Here is a 26,616-nt window from a genome sequence, read left to right on the forward strand (position 1 = left end):
AGAAGCAAAGAACAAATAAGAGGAACTCTATCTGGAAGTAAAATAACTTTGTTTAACTGTATACAACTGGAGCAATGAACAAAGAAATGGTGAAGGGAAATCAAGAAATGCAAAGAATATACATTTTTTGGGGGGGGGAGATTATAAAAAAGGGAGCTAAAGAAGAAATATACAGTAGTTAAAAAAGGGGAAACCAGCGAAATTGATAAAATATTAGTAGAAAGTAGAAAGAGGTGTGGGAAAAGGAGACAACAGGGCAGGTAAATAGTCAAAGCTGAGGGAAAATGTAAGAGAAATGAATGTAGAAAATGTCTATAAGGATAAAAGAAAATTACTGTAAGTTAGTATGGAGATGGTGTTTAACACCAGTAAGATTAAATCAAATAAACAAGGAATATTCGGTGCTATGTCGGAGGGGACTTATGTTCACATGTGGTGGGGGTGTAAATATGTACAATTTTTTTTTGGCAAAGGGTGTTTAAGGAGATAACAGAAATCACTGGGTTAAAGCTGACCAAAAGTACAGAGGTAGAATTGTTATCGATTTACAACGGGGGTGGAAGGTTCGCAGGCTATGGAGGACTTGCTCACAAATTTATTGACAAGCTGCACGAGTTATGATAGCTAGGATGTGGAAGGGGCAAGATGAATATAAAATGGAAGAATTGTATAAAAGATGTGTGGGATATAGCTATTAATGATAAACTGACATGTGCTATTAAGGCAAGATGGGGAATATGCAGGAGAAATTATTCTGAGGAGATATGGAAGGTATTTGTAGAATTTGTACCGTTAAAACGGAAAGGGGTCAAACCATCACTAGAGGGGTTGAAATTTTGGGAGGTTGGATAGTTATAATGGAATGGTCTCGGGGGTAGGGTGCACATTTTTAGTACTTTGCTAAAATAAAAATTTAAACGTAATTTTTAAAAAATTCTCCAACATTGTATTTTCATTCAAAATACAGTCTATTGTCTGAAATATACACTATTTAAATCAACCAAAGCAAAACAGCTGGCTAAAGCATGGGCTTCTAATCATCATCACTAGTCAGTAGATGATCATCAAAGGATGTAAATGTGTAATCCATTCATTTGGGCTGAGTTTCTAATGCATGTCTGAAATGCCCATTCAGAACAGTAGAAATTTGATACTATTGGATGTAATATTGTGAAAGGTGACAGTATATTGCACATCCATACTGCATTGTGTTTCTGCCAGTGAAGCCTCTGATACCGATTGGCTGAGCCGGTGTGATAGCATGGAATATTGTTTACAAACCTTCTAGATGCTGGGAGAGCAAAGCTGTCCATGTTTGCAGTTCTGCTTCTATGAGGGAAGGGACGGTTGTTAGTTTGGCTGGGATTAAACCGCGCACTGGCCCCAGGGATAGGAGAAGTTTTGTGTGCCAGGGTGAGAAGCGGGAAGAAATCTCAGGAAGTAGGGAAGCTGGGAGCTTGGAGACAAGCTGGCTGAGTAGGCATGTGCAAAGTAGGCAATGAACAAGAAGCTGAGGAAAGAGACAGAGACAACAGCATGAAAGGCAGAGGGGAAAGGATACTGTGAGGTGGAGATCTGAAAATGTCTCACAACATTTTAAGATCAGAGCAGGCTTCCAATGGGAGAAGAGGGGAGGGGGGACAGAAATGTTAGAGGGGCACTGGAGAAAGAGACACAAAATACAGTGGTACCTCCGGTTACAGACACTTCAGGTTACAGAATCCGCTAACCCAGAAACAGTACCTCGGGTTAAGAACTTTACCTCAGGATGAGAACAGAAATCGCGCGGCAGGGGTGTGGCAGCAGTGGGAGGCCCCATTAGCTAAAGTGGTACCTCAGGTTAAGAACAGTTTCAGGTTAAGAACGGACCTCCAGAACGAATTCAGTTCTTAACCTGAGGTACCACTGCAGTCAGGAAAGCGTGGAGTGAAAGAAACAATGGGAAATGGAGATATGAAGAAAGGAAAGTCAAAGAGAAAGCAAAATCAGCCACACCCTCATACTGAGTGCAAGGGCAGAAGACAAGTGGAAAGGGAGCTGTGGAAAGCAGATGTCTGGGAGCAAATGAAGCATGGGGTTTCTAGATCAAAAATGTAGACTAAGGCTGCACTAATTCTGGGGGGGGGGGGTTGTTGGATTTTCGGAGCAGAAAAGCAGCTCTGGAGGACACATGTTCTTCAAATGTTGGACCTTTTTGTTGCTGCTGCTCGGGTTTACTTTTTTACACTGCCCCTCTCAACAATTGTTTCAGCATCTTTAATAAATAAAATCAATTTGTCTCGACAGGAAGCATTACTCTCACTCTCTTCAGACAAATATGTCACAAATATGCAAACGCCTCTGCTTCTTTGCAGATTCCCTTACAGCTACCAAATACAGAGGAGTTTTCATGGGGGGTAAAAAGGTAAAGGTACCCCTGCCCGTACGGGCCAGTCTTGACAGACTCTAGGGTTGTGCACCCATCTCACTTAAGAGGCCGGGGGCCAGCGCTGTCCGGAGACACTTCCGGGTCACGTGGCCAGTGTGACAAAGCTGCTCTGGCGAGCCAGCGCAGCACACGGAAACGCCATTTACCTTCCCGCCAGTAAGCGGTCCCTATTTATCTACTTGCACCCGGGGGTGCTTTCGAACTGCTAGGTTGGCAGGCGCTGGGACTGAACAACGGGAGCGCACCCCGCCGCGGGGATTCGAACCGCCGACCTTTCGATCGGCAAGCCCTAGGCGCTGAGGCTTTTACCCACAGCGCCACCCGCGTCCCTTTCATGGGGGGGGGTGGAAGGCTGCAAATGCTTCAGACATCCTTCTTTATCCTTTAAGAGTTAGGTAGAAGCCATATTTCTGCAAGTTGTGGTTTTCCAATCACTACATATTGTGGCCTAACAAATCTGCCCCCCCCAAAAAAAAACCCCAAAGTCAACATACACTGGAGGTAAAACCACACAAATCTCCCTATTGGCTGCAAGACAGAAGTCTGGTTTTATTTCATTGCAAAGATGCCCTATGCCTTGTTACTGCCTGAAGGTCTGTGATGTAACAGAATGCTTATATGTTTTGACTTAGTATTTGTATTCTGCTTTTCTGAACAACACTGGGCTCAAAGTGGCTCACAATAACACAAAACAATGAGCAGACACAATTGTACCACATGCCAATAATGCTTCTTACTGACTGCTAACAAGCTAAGCTGCTAGCATGAAGAACATACAGGTGGGGCTGTATTCTGTGGTTGGAAACAGCATTTACACAGATTTTTAAAAACGCTATGAAAATGCTTTTTTAAAAAACGTTGTAAAATTTATATGGAATTTGCCATTAGCTCATCAGCGCCTGTGTGTCCTGTACACAAGGAGCTACAACTATTGTATTGGTGAGAAGCTATTAGACATAAGAGTACGAGAATAATGTGGGGTGTCTGTGTACAAATGGCAGAATGGGGGGGGGTTGTGATTAGGGCAGGTGAATAGGCAGTGGGGGAAGAGTAGGTACAAGAAACATACACCCACCACATTTTTTATTTCCTGCTGTGATTTCACGGACGTTTGGCGAATATTCTAGTAGCTTTCAGTGTTGGTTTCTGCAGGAAGATTTCTTTGACATGTCTTTTGCCACGGGGCACACAGGATGTGAGCCACAAAACAGCTGGGAAATCAGCATTCCTGAGCTCAGTGCCAAATGGCTCTAAGCCAGGGTTGGCCAAAGTGGTGCCCACGGGTGCATATGCCCCCAAAGAAGCCTTCCCTGGTGCCCACAGTGTCCCCCCTCCCTTTGCTGAGATTAGACTTGAAATAAAGTAATTCAAGGGCCATTTTGATTTGCCTCTTTAACCAAGTTTTGGGCTGATTGACATCCGATGCCCTTTTAAATGTGCTGTGGAAGGGGGGATTACTGGTTTGTTTCTGTTCTTATTTTTATTATGTATTTTGTGTTTTTCATATTGGAATTTTATCTTGTGAACCGCCCTTAGATCTACAGGTATAGGGCGGTATACTACTACTACTACTACTACTACTACTACTACTACTACTAATAATAATAATTTTGCAACCAACAGAATAGGTTGCAGTGTGTGCATGGTTGTGGGCTGTGTAGGATATCCATGGCAGTTTAAGGGGAGTGGGTGGCGCTGTGGTCTAAACCCCTGAGCCTCTTGGGCTTCCGATCAGGTTGGCGGTTCGAATCCCCGCGACAGAGTAAGCTACTGTTGCTCTGTCCCAGCTCCTGCCAACCTAGCAGTTTGAAAGCACGCCAGTGCAAGTAGATAAATAGGTACAGCTGCAGCGGGAAGATAAACGGCGTTTCCGTGTGCGCTGGCACATCTCACAGTCCTCTGTGCACTAGTAGCGGTTTAGTCATGCTAGCCCAGTGTTTCCCAACCGGTGTTCCGCGGCACACTACTGTGCCGCGAGACGTTGCCTGGTGTGCCGCGGGAAAAATTGGCGGGGGGGGGGAATAAAGGGGAAAAAATTTATTCCCCCACCGCCAGGCGTGGGGCTGGGGCGGGGGAAGCCCGAGCTTCCCCCTCCCCCAGAACGGGACCCAGAGCCATGCCGAAGCTGCGCGCAGCTTTGGCATCGCTCTGGGAGCTTGCGGGGCTGGGGGAGGAGGAAGCCCTCCGCCAGCCTCCAAACCATGTCGGGAGACAGCGGGATGGCGCGCTGCGCCTCTCCCGCTGTCCCCCGAGTTTGCAGGGCTGGCGATGGGGAGGAGCAGGCTTCTCCCCCCGCCAGCCTTCCAGCCAAGTCGGGGGACAGCGGGATGGCGCGCTGCGCCTCTCCCGCTTTCCCCCAAGTTTGCGGGGCTGGCGATGGGGAGGAGCAGGCTTCTCCCCCCGCCAGCCTTCCAGCCAAGTCGGGGGACAGCGGGATGGCGCGCTGCGCCTCTCCCGCTGTCCCCCGAGTTTGCGGGGCTGGCGACGGGGAGGAGCAGGCTTCTCCCCCCGCCAGCCTTCCAGCCAAGTCGGGGGACAGCGGGATGGCGCGCTGCGCCTCTCCCGCTGTCCCCCGAGTTTGCGGGGCTGGCGATGGGGAGGAGCAGGCTTCTCCCCCCGCCAGCCTTCCAGCCAAGTCGGGGGACAGCGGGATGGCGCGCTGCGCCTCTCCCTCTGTCCCCCGAGTTTGCGGGGCTGGCGACGGGAAGGAGCAGGCTTCTCCCCCCGCCAGCCTTCCAGCCAAGTCGGGGGACAGCGGGATGGCGCGCTGCGCCTCTCCCGCTGTCCCCCGAGTTTGCGGGGCTGGCGACGGGAAGGAGCAGGCTTCTCCCCCTGCCAGCCTTCCAGCCAAGTCGGGGGACAGCGGGATGGCGCGCTGCGTTTCTCCGCTGTCCCGGACGGCTTTCAAAAGCCTGCCTTCAACGCGCTGCCTTTCTCCGCTCTCCCGGGAAGGCAGGCAGGGGGGAGCAAAGGCTGTATTCTGTGGTTGGAAACAGCATTTACACAGATTTTTAAAAACGCTATGAAAATGCTTTTTTAAAAAACGTTGTAAAATTTATATGGAATTTGCCATTAGCTCATCAGCGCCTGTGTGTCCTGTACACAAGGAGCTACAACTATTGTATTGGTGAGAAGCTATTAGACATAAGAGTACGAGAATAATGTGGGGTGTCTGTGTACAAATGGCAGAATGGGGGGGGTTGTGATTAGGGCAGGTGAATAGGCAGTGGGGGAAGAGTAGGTACAAGAAACATACACCCACCACATTTTTTATTTCCTGCTGTGATTTCACGGACGTTTGGCGAATATTCTAGTAGCTTTCAGTGTTGGTTTCTGCAGGAAGATTTCTTTGACATGTCTTTTGCCACGGGGCACACAGGATGTGAGCCACAAAACAGCTGGGAAATCAGCATTCCTGAGCTCAGTGCAAAATGGCTCTAAGCCAGGGTTGGCCAAAGTGGTGCCCACGGGTGCATATGCCCCCAAAGAAGCCTTCCCTGGTGCCCACAGTGTCCCCCCTCCCTTTGCTGAGATTAGACTTGAAATAAAGTAATTCAAGGGCCATTTTGATTTGCCTCTTTAACCACGTTTTGGGCTGATTGACATCCGATGCCCTTTTAAATGTGCTGTGGAAGGGGGGATTACTGGTTTGTTTCTGTTCCTCCCCATCGCCAGCCCTGCAAACTCGCGCTGCGCCTCTCCCGCTGTCCCCCGAGTTTGCGGGGCTGGCGACGGGAAGGAGCAGGCTTCTCCCCCTGCCAGCCTTCCAGCCAAGTCGGGGGACAGCGGGATGGCGCGCTGCGTTTCTCCGCTGTCCCGGACGGCTTTCAAAAGCCTGCCTTCAACGCGCTGCCTTTCTCCGCTCTCCCGGGAAGGCAGGCAGGGGGGAGCAAAGGCTTTCGCCCCCGCCCGCCTTCAGAAGAGGTCAAGGACCTTCAAAAGCCATCCGGGACAGCGGAGAAACGCGCTGCCTTTCTCCGCTCTCCCGGGAAGGCAGGCAGGGGGGGAGCAAAGACTTTCGCCCCCGCCCACCTTCAGAAGAGGTCCAGGACCTCTTCTGAAGGCGGGCGGGGGGCGAAAATCTTTGTCCCCCCTGCCTGTCTTCCCAGGGGCTTTTAAATCGCCCCGGACAGCGGAGAAGTCCTCCGCTGTCCCGGGCGATTTTAAAATGCCGCTCCGCTGTCCGGAGAAGTCCTCCGCTGTCCCGGGGTTTTTTAAAATGCTGGGGGTGGGAAGAAAAGCCCTTGTCCCCCCCCCAGCCTTCAGAAGAGGTTGGGGGACAGACTGCGGGGAGAAATCAGGGTGGGAGTCACGACCGTGAGGCAGGGCTGCCAAGTGTGGCAGAAGAGGACACGGCCGTCGCACCTGTCCTTAGGTAGGAGCTTCTTCCGTGTCGACCTGCTGCCCTAAAGTCTTGGCTTTTTTCTTGGCTTTTTGGCGGTTGGCACAGAAGGAAGGCAAGGGGGAGGGGAAAAAATTGAAACTTACACTTTCGTGCGTCCCTCCCGGCGTGACGCTGCGCGCTGACGTCACGGGGCTGTAATGGTGGTGTGCCTCGATATTTTTTTCATGAAACAAGTGTGCCTTTGCCCAAAAAAGGTTGGGAAACACTGTGCTAGCCACATGACTCAGAAAGCTGTCTGTAGACAAACACTAGCTCCCTCAGCCTGAATCGAGAGGAAAGCCGCATCCCATAGTTGCCTTTGACTGGACCTAGCTGTCCAGGGGTCATTTACCTTTACCATGGCAGTTTCTCTGATTTGCAAATATGCCCTGGGCCGAAAAGGGATGATGACCCCTCCAACAACCCATCTTAAAGGGGTCGTGGAATGCATTAAAACCAATAGTTTCTTTTCCATTGTGAGACCTACCAACTGAAACTTTTGGGTGCTTTACGGTTCTAAAAATCATCCTCTCAACGGGTGGGTTGTTCATATTCCTATTCACAGCTCCCCAGAGAGATGAATTCGGGTTCTCTAAAGCCCAAGAATAACAACACACAGTTCTGACGAACCACAGAACCACTGCTAAGAGCTTGCCTACTTTACAAGCTGGTTGTGAGTCAGCAGTGAGCAGAAGTTAATGTATAAATAGTCAAACCACCAGTGTTGTACACTTCTGAGGTGTAGATCCCATGCAGCATCTATGCTGACAATAGAGAGATGGGCATCTGCCTAAGTGAGGTCTCATGCTGTGCAACTGTGCTGCAAATTACACCTGACTGAAGAGGGACAAATTTTCCCTCCTTGGCTTACCTTAGAAAACAATCCTTGTCTGCTCTCCCCTGTTGGAAAGATGAGATCTGACTCATCTTTTTCTTCTATTGTAGTTTGCAGTTGGGTTTCAAATGTTTGTACAAGCTTATCCCAGACCAATTCTTTGGGTGTTACTTGCATTCACACAAAACCTCCCCATCTTTTTTATTTTATTTTGGGACAAGAGTGGGTTCATCTGAAGAACTTTAACTGCACTGGGCTCAGGCAGACCAAGACACATAGGTCATTGCTAGTCTGTCATTTAACGGACAGAACAGCAGTAATGAAAGCTTAAGGGAAATGTAATCCGAATAGAGAAATCTGGTGTGTGTACAACCTTTGCGCAGAAACCGCAGTATTAAACCATCCCCATACTCTGTATACCCAAATATTCTGGGTTTATGTTAGCTTATTCTTAATGTGCAATTAAGACAGTACCCCTGCTGTCTTAAAAAGGAGGGCATGCCACCAAAACCAAAGGGTGAGGTGGGGGAAAGGTCTGTAGAAAAAGCTGTCACCCACTGATCTTACCTTATATATGTTAAAGGCTGTTAGTCACCCTGGACCTTGAACATATTACAGACATAGTCTAATCCTATTGTGCCTGTACTAAAGACAGAAAATTCCCATCAACCTCTATAGAGCCATGATCCTTCTTTATTCTGACATGGAGTCTGAATGAATTTCATCCTGTAGATTGGAAAGATGCCCAAGGACCTGTGTGGCATCATCATCATCATCATCATCATCATCATCATCATAATATATTATTATTTATACCCCGCCCATCTGGCTGGGCTTCCCCAGCCACTCTGGGCAGCTTCCAACCAAATATTAAAATACAGTGATACATCAAACATTAAAAGCTTCCCTAAACAGGGTTGCCTTCAGATGTCTTCTAAAAGTTTGGTAGTTGTTGTTCTCTTTGACATCTGGTGGGAGGGCGTTCCACAGGGCGAGCGCCACTATCGAGAAGGCCCTCTGCCTGGTTCCCTGTAATTTGGCTTCTCGCAGTGAGGGAACCGCCAGAAGGCCCTCAGCACTGGACCTCAGTGTCCAGGCTGAATGATGGAGGTGGAGACGCTCCTTCAGATATACTGGGCCAAGGCATGGGCAGGCCCCTCTCATTTACTGTAATGCCCCAGTGTGTTGCCTGTGCGCAAGTGTATGTGTGGTATGGGGAGAAAACAAGGCCTACTGAGCCTATGGGAGTCTACTTGCAGGCACCGTGTCCATGTTGGCACTGGACCCTTCCCCATCTATGGTAGCATCCAACCAAGTTGTCCTATTAGAGTGAAGTCAGGACTTCCTCTTCTTTCTGCCCTTGTGGTGTGTGGCCCAAATCTGCTCTGGAGTATTGGGTGGTGGTGGTGGTAACACAGAACCACAGGTGGGGGAATATGGGAAGAGAGGAGAAGAGAGACCCCTGGCATAGGCAGATGTTCTTGTACTAAGGAGACAACTTAGTACAATTCCATGGGTGGAATTCACCATAGTGCTAAGTGGGGTATCAAGTGTAGGGAACAAGGTCTGGTCATGCAATAAGACTCCCCACCCACCCACTACGCTTGTTCTTGGTTCCCCCCCCAAACTCCCAGAACATATTTAGGGGTTTTGGGGGCTTGGGGGAGAAGAGAAGGGGCAAGCTCCTTTGCATGAGTGGACCTCATTCCTCACACACAGCAACATGACTGAATCCCAACCTTTATAAACACACCATAATCAATCTTCAAACCACTCCTGGCTACTGTGTTAATAAATTGCCTACTATCAATTTCATAGCAGAAAATTCAATATTGTGCCTCTTTTGATAACTATGGTCAGATAGAAAAGTTGCCTCAATTAAGCAGAATCAGGGTCAGCAGCTCTTTGTCTACTGTAACCACACAAGACAAATAATGATGAGCCCAAATTGCAGGTAAAAAGATTTAAACCGGACATTAATAAAGAACCTTATGTCCAGAAGAGTAGTGGTTGCAGCAGCAGAGGTTGGCTTAAGGCTGTGGGGATATCTCCATCCACAGATATCTTAAAGCCAAGGTTGAATAGTTGTCCCAGGAGGGCTGTGTGAGCAAAGTCCTTGAGTTTTTTCCTGCTTCATATCATACTGGAGTTCTGGGCACGATGCTATTTGAGCTAAGATGCTTTGATATGAGATTGTAACTTCTGATAAGGAGTTGTACTTGGTTAACTCGGCAGGATGTAGACCTGCTGATGGACCAGTCTGTAAGAGCACTTTCTTGCCTAAGGACTTCTTTGGACTCTTTTGGTCTTTTTAGGAAAGACCACATTCCATGTTCCATACCTTATAAAGAAATTAGACCTTGCAGTGTGCCCAATGCACTCCATGTCACAGAGCATCTTTCTTATAGAGGTGCCAGCCAAGCCACTTCACCACCCAATTTAAAAAACGATGGTGCAGTAAATTTCTAGATAGATTTCTCTTCCCGTTTTATTGTTAACCTTAGCTTCTTTTACTTTATTTTGTGTTGTGTTATCACTCTGCATACTCCTATATCAAGGCAACCAATCATTTTTTAAACACAAATAAATTTACGGTAGGTGGTAGGCAGAGATGACTATACAAATCATCCAGCACCTCTCCTTTTAGAAAGTAGGCAAATCAGCACTGCGAAATTCAACTGAACATTTATTTCAAAGGCCAGTGTCTGTTTAAGCTAATCAACAGCACAAACTAGGTTTCTTCTGCATTTTCCTCCATTCATGACTTTGCACTTCAATAATTTTTTTGCACACAGTTCTGCCGATGGCTCTGGCATTACGGTGCTTCGTAAAGATACAATGGCACTTTGCAAGCCTAGTCCTGCAAGATGCTTAGCTTTTTCCGATTTTGCAGATGTTGGAATAGATGCTAAAAGCCCTTTCTTTACCCAAAGCCAACCAGTAAAATCATGGATGAATTGGAAACTTGAACCCAAATTTCCTAAGACAAAACCCAACTATTTTTAATGTACTTTAGGCCCCAAGGCCCTTTTGTCAGTTAGTGGACACGCGAAAGCCAGCATTGAAAGATAATAATAATAACAACTCTTCCTCCTCGGGGAGAGGCAGAGCTGTAGAGCTACAGGTGTGGGGAAAAGGCCTCTCACAGCACACTTTGAAATTGCACATTGCTCTGTGTTCTAGGGGCATAAGTGACAACTAGGGATGGGAGACAGTTTGCTTCTGTTCGCCTTTTAGTGCAATCCTGTTTAATTTACGCTTCCTGAAAAAAATATACGAACAATACATTAATTTTAGGATGTGGTTCTCCAAACAAAGAAAAATGTGTGTATTAGGAGGAATATGGATTGAGATGCTGACATGTTTGTGTGAGGACTCTTTCTTTCTTTTTCTTTCTTTCTTTCTTTCTTTCTTTCTTTCTTTCTTTCTTTCTTTCTTTCTTTCTTTCTTTCTTTCTCCTTCCTTCCTTCCTTCCTTCCTTCCTTCCTTCCTTCCTTCCTTCCTTCCTTCCTTCCTATTTCCTTCCTTCCTTCCTCTTTCTTTCTTTCTTTCTTTCTTTCTTTCTTTCTTTCTTTCTTTCTCCTTCCTTCCTTCCTTCCTCTTTCTTTCTTTCTTTCTTTCTTTCTTTCTTTCTTTCTTTCTTTCTGAATTCACAATGTTGCAAAAATCGTACCAAATCCATACCAAAAGATGGGGAAAATGAGAAACAGAGAGAAAACAAAACTAGCAGATTCACCTATCTGCAGTGACGACTAGAGAGGAGATGTTGAAAGATAAAAGGCCAACCATCTCCCCTTTCTTCACTTGGGATCCAGTAAAAAGAAAAGTGACAGCAAGTGTCATTGATGTGCCACAGAAAGAGGAAGGACGAGAGCTTTCTCCAAAATGTTTCTCCTGGGATGGCATCAGGAAAATTGGTTTGGGGCTTGAAAGTCAAATGACAAAAAGCTATGCCCCAGAAAGCTTTTTCTTCCTGCAAAATTTTGTGCGACCCCAGCGAGCCACCGGAGTCTAGATGTTCAAGGTGCAAAGTGACAAAAGTGTTTTGAAGGAAAACTTTGGGAAGAGATGCTGAACTTGTAACCCCTCAACAATGAACCAGGTGAAAGAAATCTCGACTGAAGTAGGTAGCGACAAAGATTCACAATTACCTCCTTGCCTTCTTTTCTCAGCTGAAATAAAAAGTAGCCGCTAGGAGAAGATTAGTCAATAAAGCTGGGAGAGAAGGTGTTTATGGCCTGGAAGAACACAGTAAGATCTGGTGCTCTGATTCTGTTATGGACTTGGTGTCTTTCCAACTGAGAAAGCCTGAATATTGTGGGGCAGACTTGGGAGAATGGAAGAGGACAACAGTTAGGAAATGGATTTGAACCACTTGGATACACAAGACCTTTCCTATGAAGCAAGGAGTGCAAAAGGGCAATTCAAGTGTGCAAACTTGGACAACTGTTTCCTTCAACCACACCACCTCAAGATTTTCAGCACACTGTTTCTATACAAGCACCCCTTTAGCAAGATTGAACTGAACGTTACACTTGTAGGAGGAAACCTTCACCTAGAAGACTTCTTCCTAGAATAGGGTTGCCATATTTCAGAAAGTAAAAACCAGGACACCCGGAAAGTTGTGTTTTTACGAAAAATCAGAAAGTAGTTGAGTTTTTGGTTTTTTTTACAAAAATGCCAAAAAACCTGTGCTTTTTCAATTAACTTGCCTAAGATCCAGGACGAAGCGTCACATTTCAGAAACACCTCCCAGACGTTATTTCTGCCTTTGAAATCCTGGTAATGTCCAAGAAATTCTGGATGTATGGCAAAATCTATTCTAGAACATCAGCTTTACACATAGGAGAAGCTGTCATATATGTGACAGCCCCTGCCCCCGACACTTGATTCGGAAATGGTATAGTATGATGTCACTCTTTGCAGATTTTAAATACCCTCCCGCCTACGAAAATAATAGCTCTTACAGAGCACTACAGCAGAATGTGTGTTACCTTTAAATCTATTTTCACTTAGTCTCAACCTAAAGCCTAGCCTAGCCTACGGAGATGGCTGCAATGTGAGCCAAGGCATTGCTGGCGCAAGGTTTTCCTTGCAAGTGAGAAACAAACTTGAAGCACACCTGAAGCGCATGGAACTTGTATACTCTGCGCAGCAAGCAGCTTATGAAGTTTATGCCAGCCCACGCAGTACGTTTTCTGCCCACATGAAGAGTCTCAAGGTTGCTTGGGTACATGCTCAAACAGCACATGTTAACCATATCTATGACAGTGGAATTAGCAAAAGTTCCTATATTTGCAGCTTTTTTTTTTTTTTGCCGGGGGGTGGGGTGGATTGCTGCTACGGTAACAAAGCTGACGACAGCCATGAACCACCAGTTCACATGGCATGTTTCTCCACGAAAGCACAGAAGAGCCTACCTTCGCACCCTAGTGAAAGGACTGCGCAAACTAGCTTTATGATGAAAAAGCAGAACAAATGTTCTGACTACAGTTTACACGGCTGTACTAGGAGTTCTGCACAGAAACCTGTCTCTCCTGGACGGAAGTCTATAGTCCCTTGTTAAGCTCTGATGAGCCCTATCCTTTCGCCCTCCAACCTGGTCCAAGTTTGCAGAATTCCACCTTCTTTTACGTTTTGCGTAATTGCGCATCTCTGCAGGTTTGCTAGATGTGTGTTACTAATCTCGTGTTGAGGGAATAGCAGAGGTAAAAAATACATGTGTTGTTTTTTTTAAAGGGAACAGGGAGGAAAGGTGCTTATTTAGAAACTGCCAGGCTCACAACTGTCAAATGCAAAATTGTGTAATTCTCAGAAGAGACGTATCACAAGGTGAGGGTGTGTGTGGTGGTGGGAATCAAGTGTGTGGCAGGGAACCAAACCATGGCTACAGAGCCTGAGAGACAGGAAGCAACTGCTAACAAACAAATGCACAAAGACGTCAGGTTTATCTCTGATTCAGAAGCACTGAAAGGGGCCGCCTCGCCAAATGCAACCCGTTTGCCCTGTTAATCAGCACTGATCGAGGCGGAAAGGGCATAATTTTGCCAACATAGATGCAACCCGACTTTGGAACCTATGTGTTGGATTATGGATTTTTTTTCAACAGTATCACAATGGTTTACCCGGTTGATTACATAATGCTCCCGGGAGAATTTAAACTATTTTCCTTAAGCAGCAGTTCTAGACTTAAGAGAATACACAAGTTCAGGGATTCCCTCTAATGACAATGAACGATGAAGTATAATTAGTAATATTTTTTGAAAGCCCACAATTTAGGGCTTTCTCCTTAAAGAAAGGTACATTTTTAGTTTCAAACTATCACAAATTACTATATTTTTCTTACAATAGAGCTGAACTTTTATTTAAGGTGCTCTGTTTCTGAAAGGCAGACATGATGGATTGAAATAAAAGATAATTTATTGCAATGCTTACTTTCAAATGCAGGGAGAAGCAGTGTAATTGTAATTTACAGTAGCTGTCAAAGAAAATCTATCACAGATGACATTAAAATGACTTATTTTGCCTGAGCCACTTATTGTTTAAATGTGCATAATCTGATAGAAACAGATTTCTTTTTTTAAAGTCTGCCTTTGTATTGTTCTAAGTTAATATCAAAACATATATTTATAAGTTAAAACATTTTAAAACCATTTATTGATACTCTTATCTCGGTAATTTTAACTACAAGTTTGAAATTGGCTTGATTTAACTACAACTATGTTTGCATTCATTTGTTTAGATCTAAGTAACGATTTCCAGGGAACATGCCTCGCTGCTTTAGAAACTAACTTACAGAGGTTTTTGAACAGAAAACTCGCAGAAGGTGTACATAAAGATCATTCAAATCCAGTCATTACACTTCATCTGAATTCTGGCGGTCAACTTAAATGGACGCAATAAAAGTAGGTTAGTAATTGCCTAGTCAAAGGAAACCAATCTGCTAAATAATTTTTGGAAATATATCCATTTCTCGGAATAGACCTTCCTATAAGATACGCTACAGTTCTTTGAGTTCTGGTTGCAGAATCGAAGAACATTCTGGATTCCAGAATCCATTCAAATGCATCCAATGTATTAACATAATGTGTTTTCTATGGAATCTCAAAATACACGCTGCAAGCTTACCAAGCACATTTGTGGAAAGGAGGACACATATTCAAATCTTGATAGGTCTCTCCTATAATGCCGGCAAGGAAGAAATCAATATATTTCCCCCACCAAACTCTCATCTTGTTTACATGAATATACAGTGACAAAGCCTACATATGCAACATTGCAATAGGCCAGGAAAAGCCTTGGTTGAGCAAAACCAGCATACTTTAAACAGACAATAGGTGGGAGCACAGATGATCGGGGGTCTGTTATTCTGGATGTGATTGTGACTGCGACCAATCCAAATTAATTTGCTTTTCAACTGAGCTTTGCATACGCATTTACATGCGGTGAAATACTGACCTCTGCATCAACATTGAGAGGAGGGGAAAGGCAAAAAAGAGGGGGGAGAGAGAGAGGCCAATGTCACTTTCAATTCTGCTCTTCTCTTTATCCTTTAAAAAAAAATATACAGCTAGACTTAATGCGGTGAATCTAATGAAATGCATTACCCTGCGTGGAGATTTATCAGATTTTTCCAAGCGAATGCTGCTACTTTTGCTAGCACTGGCTGGAGTTCACCTGCGTGTTGGTGTGGCGTGTGGCTCTCTTTTTGTAAAGAGTTAAGTCGTACACACAAAAAAAACGGGGAACAAAGGTCAGCACCCAGTCGCCACTTGAATGTGAGATTTTTCTTTTTATTCCCCTTGATGTATACTAGGCTCTGTGTTATTAGTCTTAATGATGGAAAATTGTAGTGTTGATACAAATCTTTTTTTCAAAGTAGTAGGCGGGAGCTCCATTTGTTAGTAAGTTTTTTTGTGACTAAAAGCCACGGACAGTACATTTATGTAGCGGTAAAAGGCCTAGATGCTCTTTCCATAGCAGAGCTAATTATTCCCACTGTGACCTTCCTGATCTACCCTATTCCTAGTACATCTCATCTGCACGCCTTTTCCTCTGTGTAGATGGTGTCAGAGAATATGAAAAACCCTATAATGAAACCATTTTCATGATGGAGAAAGGGTACTGGAGTTGCACTTGCTACAAAGAGGCTCAATTATATGAGTAATTGTGATAATTTTCTACATTCATAGCCTTCAATGGGGGGGGGGAGAGGGGGGGAAAAAGAACGAGAGCCACAAAGGAAAATTACTTTAACAAGAAAGTACAGAGAGTAAAAATGGAAGAAGAGACAAAAAATATATAAAAAAATGGGGGTGGGGGGGAGGTGGAAGAGGGGGAAAAATAAGCAGGGAGGGGGAAAAAAGTTTAAAAAATAGATCTGGTAGGGAGGAATAGCAAGACAGGGAGAACAACAGCAATGCTCAAAAAGCCTATGTGCAGCTGTGTTGCACAATTAAATTGAATTTTTTTCCCCCTGCAGTTGATGAATGTGACTACTGCAAATGTTCCTCTGTAGTTAGCTATCATTTGTTGTTCCGTGACAGGAAAAGGATAATTACCTCTCAGAGAGAATCAAAGGCTGACATGCCCTTTAGACACAGCCATGAATGCAGCGCTCGAGAGAATGCTTGAATAAGAATCTCGTCTTCTGTGCCCCCTTCGACTCGAGAATAAATTTTGTTAAAATGCAAGAGCACCACCAGTAAATTTGTTGAACCCTAGGTGTTCAAAAATATGGAGCTGCATCCATCGACTCATCCCATTTGCAAAAATAAAACTACATTTTGAATTCACTTCTATTACATTCATGGACAGTAAGATAGTGAGATATGCATTAAATTTCTTTTCCCAGTAGGGGTCTGATTCAACATTTCCTACGAAAGAACAGATAGACACTATCCTTTTTCCCCAGGCTAGTTAGCCTATAATTTAAAACTGTCAAAAACACAATTTTATACAAAGTCTTCAATAAAAGCTTCTCGGATATAACCCAAAGTGGTTTTACTAAAGTTTGATTCAGACTCTGTTACAATATTTTTAAAGCTATAAATACATCAAACTGATATTTTCCTGCTCTCTTTTCTTATTTCTCTTAAAGTATTTGAAGATTCATACAGAGGGGGGTGGGGGGAAAGGGAAGACAGCATCTTTTCAGGGTTCTGAGCAATGCGTGTTTTTGTAGGCATCGAGATCCATGCAATTTCTTCCCGATAGCATTAACATATTAATTAAAGGGCATTAAGGCGCAACCTTTTTAAAAAAGAAAAAAAAAAGTGTGCAAATAGTAAAAGGATCAAATAATACGTTTTAATAGACCAGAACATGATGGACCATTGGTTTTATCATATTGTTCCAGGATCAAAGCCTCTCACAAGGGATGGACCTCCTAAAGGGAGCTCCCTTGCGTTTAAATCTGTCTGCATTTTGTTATAAAAGGGGAAGGGGTTTGTAGCACTGAATAATTCTGACAACCTTTAGCAGTTCTTCGTGGCATGGATAAAAAGTCCTTGCTGGCATTATTTATCAGGCAACAGACACAACGCTCCCCCCTCCATCTCCAATATGATTTTATTAAGGTAGTCAAAGCAGCTACCAATCACACCTGCAAAGGTAAGGAGCCAGCCAGTCTTAGAAATGTCTTTGGCTTTTCCTACAGGGCTATATCCACTGACCCTGTCTAGTGTAATTCACTTTTAAAAATCCTTTCTTACCCAGGGAACAACATTACAGCCTGGCAGTTCACATAGTGATATCAGACTGAAATGATGGTTCTGAATCATAAAACATGTCATCAGCCTTGTACCAAACCACCAATAACCTTTGTCCCGCTTGCCAGCCTTCCCTTTACTTGTCACTATAAGGCTTACCTGATTGTGTTTCCAATTACAGAGAAAGGAGCCCCAGGTCTGCAAGCTGCAATTGCTTCATCTCTACATTTCCTGGCAACCTCCACTAACTTTTGACCAGACTCATCCACGTTGCCCACTAGAATTGTTTCGGAAGTGTCACCATGGTAGCCATTGAAGTATACCTAAGCACATGCAGAAATGTAAAAGAGACATTTGCGTTTTGCAGCCAGGTGCCAGGACTTTCTTGGGTTTCTTTCACGATGCGTTTAAGGTGCAAGTAAAAAATAAAATAAAATAAAATAATTGAAATGCAGCAAGTGGAACAGAAAATTGGGTGGTGGAAGGGAGTTAGTTCTCGTCTGTTAGCTGTGATCATTCATGATAATGAGAAGGCCGTCACTGTCAAACATCATCTCGGGCGCAGGTTTTCTCCACAAACACGAGCTACGAAATTAAAGGCTGTGAATTTAAGGCAACGGTCCTGCACAGAATTAGGCTATTCAAATCACATTGGTCAACGGGATTTTAGCGGCTTTAACAGTGATGAGTAAACTAACGAGGAACATGGAAGCCAAGGCTGGAAAAACTAAAAACAATGGACCACAAATTATCCTCCTCATGAGAACGAAATGCAAAGGTCAGCCTGAGAAAGAACAATCCGTTGGATAAGCCAGAATTGGGATTTAGGCCTAAAGACTATCCTTCTGTGGACACACTTACTGAGAGGCTACTTATTGGAAATAAAATTAAATCTCATCTTGCACTGAACATCCTCTCCCCTTCATTCCTGCAACAGATTCGATCATGTAGGGCATGAGATGAGATAATGGCACAAAGGATGAGAACGTAAGGCCAGCATAGGATTTTTGAGGTTTACAATGTATGTCACATCTATAGATTAGACAGTTCCATAACTGGAATTTAGGATTTACATAAATCCTATATTTATACAAACATCTATAGCTTCAGCAGCTGGGACATCTTTAGTCGCCACATTTGAAAACAGTTCTTATAACCATCTGTTACAGTGCTTTTTTATTTTATTTTTTGCATCTCATTGGGTTTTAAAAAAGAAAATAAGGCAAAAGACTGGCAATGGTGGACGTGTACACAGTATAAATAAAATGCTCTCTGGGTGCCTCCAAACTGTCTGTATTTTTCAGGAGAGATTCATGTGCTTTCTAGAACTTCAGGTTTGCACAATTAAAGTGGATTTATGAGCTGTTGCCCTAGTGCAACAAACCCGCTTTTTAAAACATGGCTTTTTTTTTGGAGTTTGGAATGTGTTGGGGAAATGCATTGAAAAGTGTGGGATTGAATGGATGTTTCAACAGCAAGTCATGTAAATACCCCACAAGCGAATCCGGATGAATGCTCATTGCTATATAACTGTCCCAATAACAAAGCAGAATGGATCTACTATATATTTTGGAAAGCTGCTATTTTTGTCAGTTTGCTCTGCCTCTTAAGGTATCATAATCCAATTCTGTATGACGGTTCCCAAGTTCAAGGAGCAGGTTTTCGTTTATGTTTGGGTACAACTGGATGCCATTTTGAATCAAGATGGCAGGCTGCCCCTTTCAGAACGACACTGATTTTAAAACTGCACTGGTGGTTTTTGTTTGTTTCCTAGAATTTCTGAGCAATGCAGGGCACAGGGCTAACACTGCTGAATAAAGACCAGACATAGCCTAACCACTGTGTAACCTTTGTGGTAGCAGATCAGGATAAATGCTGATTAAACTGGTTATCTGGAGGTACATCAGAAAAACCAAAGTCTTAGCTTTGTCACTATATGGTATTACGCAGCTCAGATTTTATCAGCAGCTAACATTTATTAAACAGTTTCAAACTAGAGTACTTTATAGATTTCTCAGCTGACGACATCTCCAATTTTAGAATGATAAAGTCTTAATATCTGCTGTTTAAGAACTATGCACAATAAGGTATACAAGAGACAAAAATAAAATCTATGTAAGAAGCACTATTTTAATAAGCTAGCGCTTGCCAAAATGTTTCTTATTAAGTTTAAAGGGAAACACCTGAGATTAATCCTGCACAAAGCCTGAAAGAGTCAATGTCTGTCTTCATGGAAATAGGCCCCATTGTACAACATAAAACTTTCCTCCAAGTAAACACACATCAGGGCATAACTAAAGAGAGGATGATGGTTTGATAGACACGTTACAAAGAAAATTTAGGTGAAATCCAGATTGCTTTTGGCACGTCATCTCCCACCCAATTGAATGTGATTTATAGCCTGAGGCTATGCATGTTCATTCTGAAAACAAAATCCCACCATATTAAATGATAGTTGTTTCCACTTATGCTTTTAGTCATGCTGTCCAATCCCATAACCTCCAACATTTCTCTGAGGAAAATAGGGACATCCTATTCAATCAATCAATCAATCAATCAATCAATCAATCAATATTTTATTATTTATACCTCACCCATCTGACTGGGTTGCCCCAGCTACTCTGGGCAGCTTCCAAAAATATATAATAAATAATAATAATAATAATAATAATAATAATAATAATATATAAAAAATAAAATTTTATTTATATCCCACCCTCCCCAGCCAAAGCCGGGCTCAAAGCGGCTAACAACAATAAAAGTAACACAGCATTCTAAAATCAATTCATTCTAAAATCAAATCAAAATCAAATTAATGGCAACCATGGGCTAGAGTTCTATGAGGATTACCAAAGGAGGGGGTCAGACTGTGCCTTGGCCAAAGACCTTGTGGAACAACTCTGTCTTGCAGGCCCTGCAGAAAGATGTCAAGTCCCGCAGGGCCCTAGTCTCTTGTGACAGAGCATTCCACCAGATCGGAGCCACAGCCAAAAAAGCCCTGGCTCTGGTTGAGGCCAGCCTAGCCTCCCTGTGGCCCGGGACCTCCAAGATGTTTTTGTTTGAAGACCGTAAGGTCCTCCGTGGGACATACCAGGAGAGGCGGTCCCGTAGGTATGAGGGTCCTAGGCCAAATAGGGCTTTAAAGGTTAAAACCAGCACCTTAAACCTGATTCTGCACTCCACCGGGAGCCTGTGCAGCTGGTATAGCACCGGGCGAATGTGATCCCGCAGCGAGGACCCCGTAAGGGGTCTCGTCGTGGCATTCCGCACCCGCTTAATAAAACATTAAACATTTAAAAAACCTTCCCTATGCAGGTGTGCCTTCAGATGTCTTCTAAAGGTTATCACCTTGGCTGGGGGGTCACATAACTCCATACCCTCTGACATTTCGCCACTGAAAATAGGGACAGCCTACCATACCCTCCAACATTTCTCCAATGAAAAGTGTCCTAAGGAAAAGCGGGACATTCCGGGATCAAATCAGAAACAGGGACAGCTTCTGTAAATCTGGGACTGTCCTTGGAAAATAGAGACACATTCCTATTCCTAAATATGAATAAGCAATCCTATTCATATTTAGCCACAAGCAAATCCCACTATATTCAAGACTACTTACCCCCCAGGGAAGTGCACAAACTTACTAGGGAGTAAGCTACACTAGGCACAATACTATGTACTTCTGACTAAGCATTCATAAAGGTAAAGGTAAGGGGACCCCTGACCATAGGTCCAGTCATGACCGACTCTGGGGTTGCGGCGCTCATCTCGCTTTATTGGCTGAGGGAGCCGGTGTATATCTTCCGGGTCATGTGGCCAGCATGACTAAGCCACTTCTGGCGAACCAGAGCAACGCACAGAAACGCCGTTTACCTTCCCGCTGAAGTGGTACCTATTTCTCTACTTGCACTTTGACGTGCTTTCAAACTGCTAGGTTGGCAGGAGCAGGGACCGAGCAACAAGAGCTCACCCCATCGCGGGGGTTCGAACCACCGACCTTCTGATCGGCAAGTCCTAGGCTCTGTGGTTTAACCCACAGCGCCACCCGCGTCCCCACAGCGCCACCCGCATTCATAGGACTGCACTATTAAGCATGTGACTGTTCACTGTCATACTGAGCATCGCAACTAAGAAGAAAGTCTTCCAGAACTCAAACAACTTCCTTCTAAGTAGAGTGCATAAGATCACTGAAAGTCTCCCCAAAGTTTCATGGGACTTGCATGCCTAATAATCCTATACATGTCTTGCCAGATAGAAGTCCTATTCAATTCAATGGGATGTACTCCTGAGTAAGTGTGTACAGGATCACAGCCTATGTCTTTCTGGATTGCACCCACTGGATGCAAGCCTCCAGGCCAGCTGCTCCAACCTAACAAATGGAGATGGTACAGCAATTTTATCTGGTTAATTGCTTCCATTATTTTTAATGAATAGAAACCAACAGATGCTATCCTTTTCACTACCCAGTAAAACCTCTATACTATTTTCTTTCAGGAGTTAGGGCATTTCTCAATATCCTTTTGCTTATTGCTTTACCTCTCGGTCCTTCAGACACAAAAGGACATGATCCCTTAAGCCGCTGCTACGTTGCGGGTTGGTAAGAGAAGCATAGTTTAAAAATCAAATCTTGTAATTTCAGCCACTTTTCCATAGCCTTGGAAAAGCAAGACAGTATAAAGATATACAGTATAAAGTTTACATCTTTTATAAAGATGTATTACGCTGGTAATGTTTTATTAACCACTGCTACAATGCATATAATTCATCTTTCATTATTTATATTTTTAAGGTGCATAAACAATAGTTACAGCAAATAAGTAGAATATAGTAGTTTTCAAAGTGTCAATGCTAAAATTATGACTGTCTATTAAGAGATGGGATAGCCCTACATGATAATTATTGGTTAAGAGCTGTAGTGTGTTGGTAGTCAGTGAAGTACAAAGAACTGGTTTCTACAATCCTTTAAACAATATGCGAGGTCCATGTGATTGCAGTAAATAAAACACAGTCCGCTGTAGTCTCTAATTTTTCCGCAAATTAATAAGAGTAAAATACATTTAGTTTGTTATTCCTAGACAATTTGCGCTCACCAAAAGAGCATTTACATTTGATAGACAGATTATTATTTAATCATTTTATAGATTGTGTACACATCCATAAACAAATTATTGTAAAATGCCATGTACCGCAATTGTCCTTTTCTTTGGTCCATAATCATTGCTTCTACCTATGAAATGGCCCAGCTTATGCCCATTAGGAAAGGTTAATTATAAACACTGTCAAGAAAGTCTTCCTCAGACATATTAGATATGAATTATTATAGACTAACCAAAAGGAGGAGGATCAATAACTGCAGGAAGTAGACATTTTACTTGTGATTTTCACATTATGGTACCAGGAAAGGTTCTATGATTATAAGGGAAAATTTGGAGTGAACTTTAGAAAATTATTTTTTTAATGGTACTTTAAAGGTAGGGGTGTTAACACTGGAATTAGCTTAGATCTGAGTGAAAAGGGAAATCTGAATCTACAAGAAGCATACCTTTGTGGGAATAAATGCAACATTATCAAAATTACAGAAGTAAGTGCCACTGAGCTCCACAGAATTCATGTTCAGGGCATGTGTGCTGAGGCCTACAGCTTTAGAAACATGTCATCTGGTCTTAGGGTAAAATATTCCAATGCCAGAACGCAAAGCATCTGTCACAAGGGGAAAGACTAGCACAAGGAACTAATGGAACGAGGAGAAGGAGCTTACAAACTGCCAATGGCCCTGTAATGAAGAGAACATTTTGTTTCCATGGCAAAAGTGGGCTGTAGGGCAACTAATATATACATGATTTAAATAGAAGGAAGATCTAGAAGCTGGGGGTAAGAATCGGAGCCAACCATCTTGAACAGGGGTCAGCAAACTTTTTCAGCAGGGGGCCGGTCCACTGTCCCTCAGAGCTTGTGGGGGGCCGGACTATATTTTGGAAAAAAAATATGAATGAATTCTTGCGCCCCACAAATAACCCAGAGCTGCATTTTAAATAAAACGACACATTCTACTCATGTAAAAACACGCTGATTCCTGGACCATCCATGGATTTAGAAGGCCTTGGTTTGCCTACCCATGGTCTTGAATGATACTGGATGCTGCCTTAGAAGCAGTAGTGGCTCAAACAATTATTATTATTATTATTATTATTATTATTATTATTATTACTGTATTATTAATACACTGCCCTATACTCGGGGGTCTCAGGGCAGTTCACAGAATAAAATCAAGATATAAAACCATGAAATACATAATAAAAACAAAAACAACCAAATACCCCCCACCACAAAAAAACACATTTTAAAAGGGCATAGGATGTAAATCAGATCAACCAAAGGCCTGGTTAAAAAGGAACATTTTTGCCTGGTGCCTAAAGGTGTATAAGGCGAACTTCCCTGGGGAGAGCATTCCACGGACGGGGAGCCACTGCAGAGAAGGCCCATTCTCATGTTGCCACCCTCCAGACCTCTGGAGGACGAGGCACACAAAGGAGGGGCTCAGAAGATGATCTCATGGTCTGGGTAGGTAAATATGGAAAGAGGCGGTCCTTGAGGTAATGCGGTCCTGAGCCATTTATTTGCACCATTATATGCATTATATAATATATATATAATGCATTATATGCATTATATAAAATCGGGCACTTGGGCTCTAGCAGACCTTCCAAGTGTCCTTATTTTCCAGGGATAGACCCAGATTTACAGAAGCCATCCCAGTTTCTGATTTGATCCCAGAATATCCCTCTTTTCCTTAGGACACCTCTGTTTTCATTGAAAAATGTGAGGGGCGGCTATTGTCGGACGTCCCTATTTTCTTCAGAGAAATGTTGAAGGATACAGACTTATGCGACTCCCAGGCCAAGGAGATAAGTAATTATACAACCTTTAGAAGACACCTGAAGGCAGCAATGTATAGGCATTTTTAAAAAAATGTTTGATGTGTCATTATGTTTTTATATATGTTGGAAGCCGCCAAGAGTGGCTGAAGCAACCCAGTCAGATAAATTTAAATAATAATAATAATAATAATAATAATAATAATAATAATAATAATGAAATTCATCAGAGAAATGTTGGAGGGTATGCTCCAGGAGGCAATATCGTTAGAGGCCAGGATCCAAGGAACCATGCGATTGGTGCTGTGTCCAAGACTGCTTTGATCTACATTTTCTAGGAGCTTTTTATAGTAGGCTTACTGCTACTACTGAAAGAGCGACACTAATGGTGTTCCACTTTGGGGAATGAGTTACTCTGGGAGTCATGACAGGCAAGAACATTATTTTCTCAAAGGCTTTTTTAATGCTTGTATTCTACTCTATTGTATTTTATTTTATTGCAGCTGCATTGTAAGCCACCTTGTGGAGATAACTGGACCAAAAAAAGCAGAACATGCACCTTTAATGTGGGTAAATAAATGGATGTAGCAAAGTGTTTCCTGAAACAGAAGGGACTTTCAAAAGTACTTTTGTAACATGGCTCTGCTGGTTTGTTTGTTTGTTTTTAAAAAAGGGAGGCGGGTAAACAGTCCCTTGGGACGCGTCCAAGCTGTAGTTCTGTGGGTTCCAGACAGCAGCAAGGATCCAAAAAGGTATTTTAGGTTGTGTGACTTCTCAGACATTGGAAGGAATCAAACACAACTGCAGAAGAGCATAAAAAAAGCAGCTGCAAAAATTGGTGCTCTGGAGTGCCTCAGGGGGGAAATCAAGGCACATTTAATAGTTATTTGGACAATTTATATACTGCTTAATTGCAGTCATCTCTAAGCAATGAACAAGTCACTCAATCCAACGCAATAAAGGTTAGAAAAAAAACAAAACCCCCAGTTAACACTAAAATAATGGAGTTCTGTTGTAATGCCTGCTTAAATAAGGGCGGAAAGTCTTCAGTAGGTGCTGGGGGGGTTAGCAAGGGGAAATATTCATATCGCTCCTCCTTCATGCAAAGTTTGTTTGTGGCTTGTTCATTATGCAACTTTTGTTGTGTTGGTACAGTTTTCAAAAGCGAGTAATCATGAGGAGTCCGTCAAAAGAAACTGGAAACCATAGTCCTGACAGCTCTTTTTGTGCAAGTTGACTCCTCTGACTTTGAACAGAAGACCCCTTATGCCATCTCACAGGCTGCTTATGAAATTGCTCTCCAGTTGGAACCAGGGTGGGGAGCCACTGGTCTAGGAGCTGAATGTAGCCCCCAGACCTCTCTGTCCAGCTCTCGGAACTTTCCCCAGGCTATGCCCCTCACAACTGTAACCCCTCTTACCTAGGAGTAAGTCCCATTGAATTCAACAGGACTAACCTATGAGTAGACATGGCTAGGACTGCACTGTTGGCTGCTCTTAGGACAAACAGCATAATTCCCACAAGTGCCTACACGAATGCCCTGATGGATAGTTTTGGTTTAGAAAGGTGGCTTTAGGAAGGTAAGATTTTGAGCAAAGATATTGTGTGGAAGGGAGAATACGTAAGCTTTTCTTCACCTCCTATTTTTTCATACTAAAACTTCCCACTAAGCTGTTCCATGGGACGTGGGTGGTGCTGTGGTCTAAACCAGAGAGCCTTGGGCTTGCTGATCGGAAGGTCGGTGGTTCAAATCTCCGCGACGGGGTGAGCTCCCGTTCTCAGTCCCTGCTCCTAACCAACCTAGCAGTTTGAAAGCACGTCAAAGTGCAAGTAGATAAATAGGTACCGCTCTGGCGGGAAGGTAAACAGTGTTTCTGTGCGCTGCTCTGGTTTCGCCAGAAGTGGCTTAGTCATGCTGGCCGCATGACCCGGAAAAACTGTCTGTAGACAAACGTCACCTCCCTCGGCCAGTAAAGCAAGATGAACACCGCAACCCTAGAGTCATTCGCAACTGGACTTAACTGTCAGGGGTCCTTTACCTTTACCTTTCAAGCTGTTCCATGCCCACCTAATTCAATAATTCTACAGTTGATGTATGTTTCCTCAGTTGATGCATCATTTCATATTTTGGCATCTAACGTGTAGCTTGCCTGTGATTGTCAACATGGAAGACTTGAGGATTAGGCCTATATGTAGTTTGAACAGCAAAGGTCAGTTTTGTTAAATGGGTGACATTGCAATGTTTAGTTTAGGGTTGTGCAGAATGCAATGCATTATATTTTATTAAAACCCCCACAAACTAATACTTATTACAGTATAAAGATCAAAATATCTAAATCCACATCTATCTAAACTATTATCAAACATGAACTGACTTCAGAGGTTAA

At 43.5% G+C, this 26,616-nt stretch overlaps 1 protein-coding gene across 4 annotated transcripts in view; it reads right to left on the reverse strand.

Moving 5' to 3' along the window:
* METAP1D (methionyl aminopeptidase type 1D, mitochondrial) overlaps positions 1–26,616 on the reverse strand; it is a 103,313-nt gene that overhangs the window by 11,236 nt on the left and 65,461 nt on the right. For all 4 annotated transcript variants that reach the window (XM_028749676.2, XM_028749667.2, XM_028749656.2 and 1 more), the window contains one exon: positions 17,517–17,680. In XM_028749676.2, coding sequence (XP_028605509.1) covers positions 17,517–17,680 — 164 coding nt within the window. The remainder of the gene's footprint in view (positions 1–17,516; positions 17,681–26,616) is intronic.

The sequence above is a fragment of the Podarcis muralis genome, chromosome 1 (assembly GCF_964188315.1).
Source record: "Podarcis muralis chromosome 1, rPodMur119.hap1.1, whole genome shotgun sequence".
In the NCBI taxonomy this organism is placed as follows: domain Eukaryota; kingdom Metazoa; phylum Chordata; class Lepidosauria; order Squamata; family Lacertidae; genus Podarcis; species Podarcis muralis.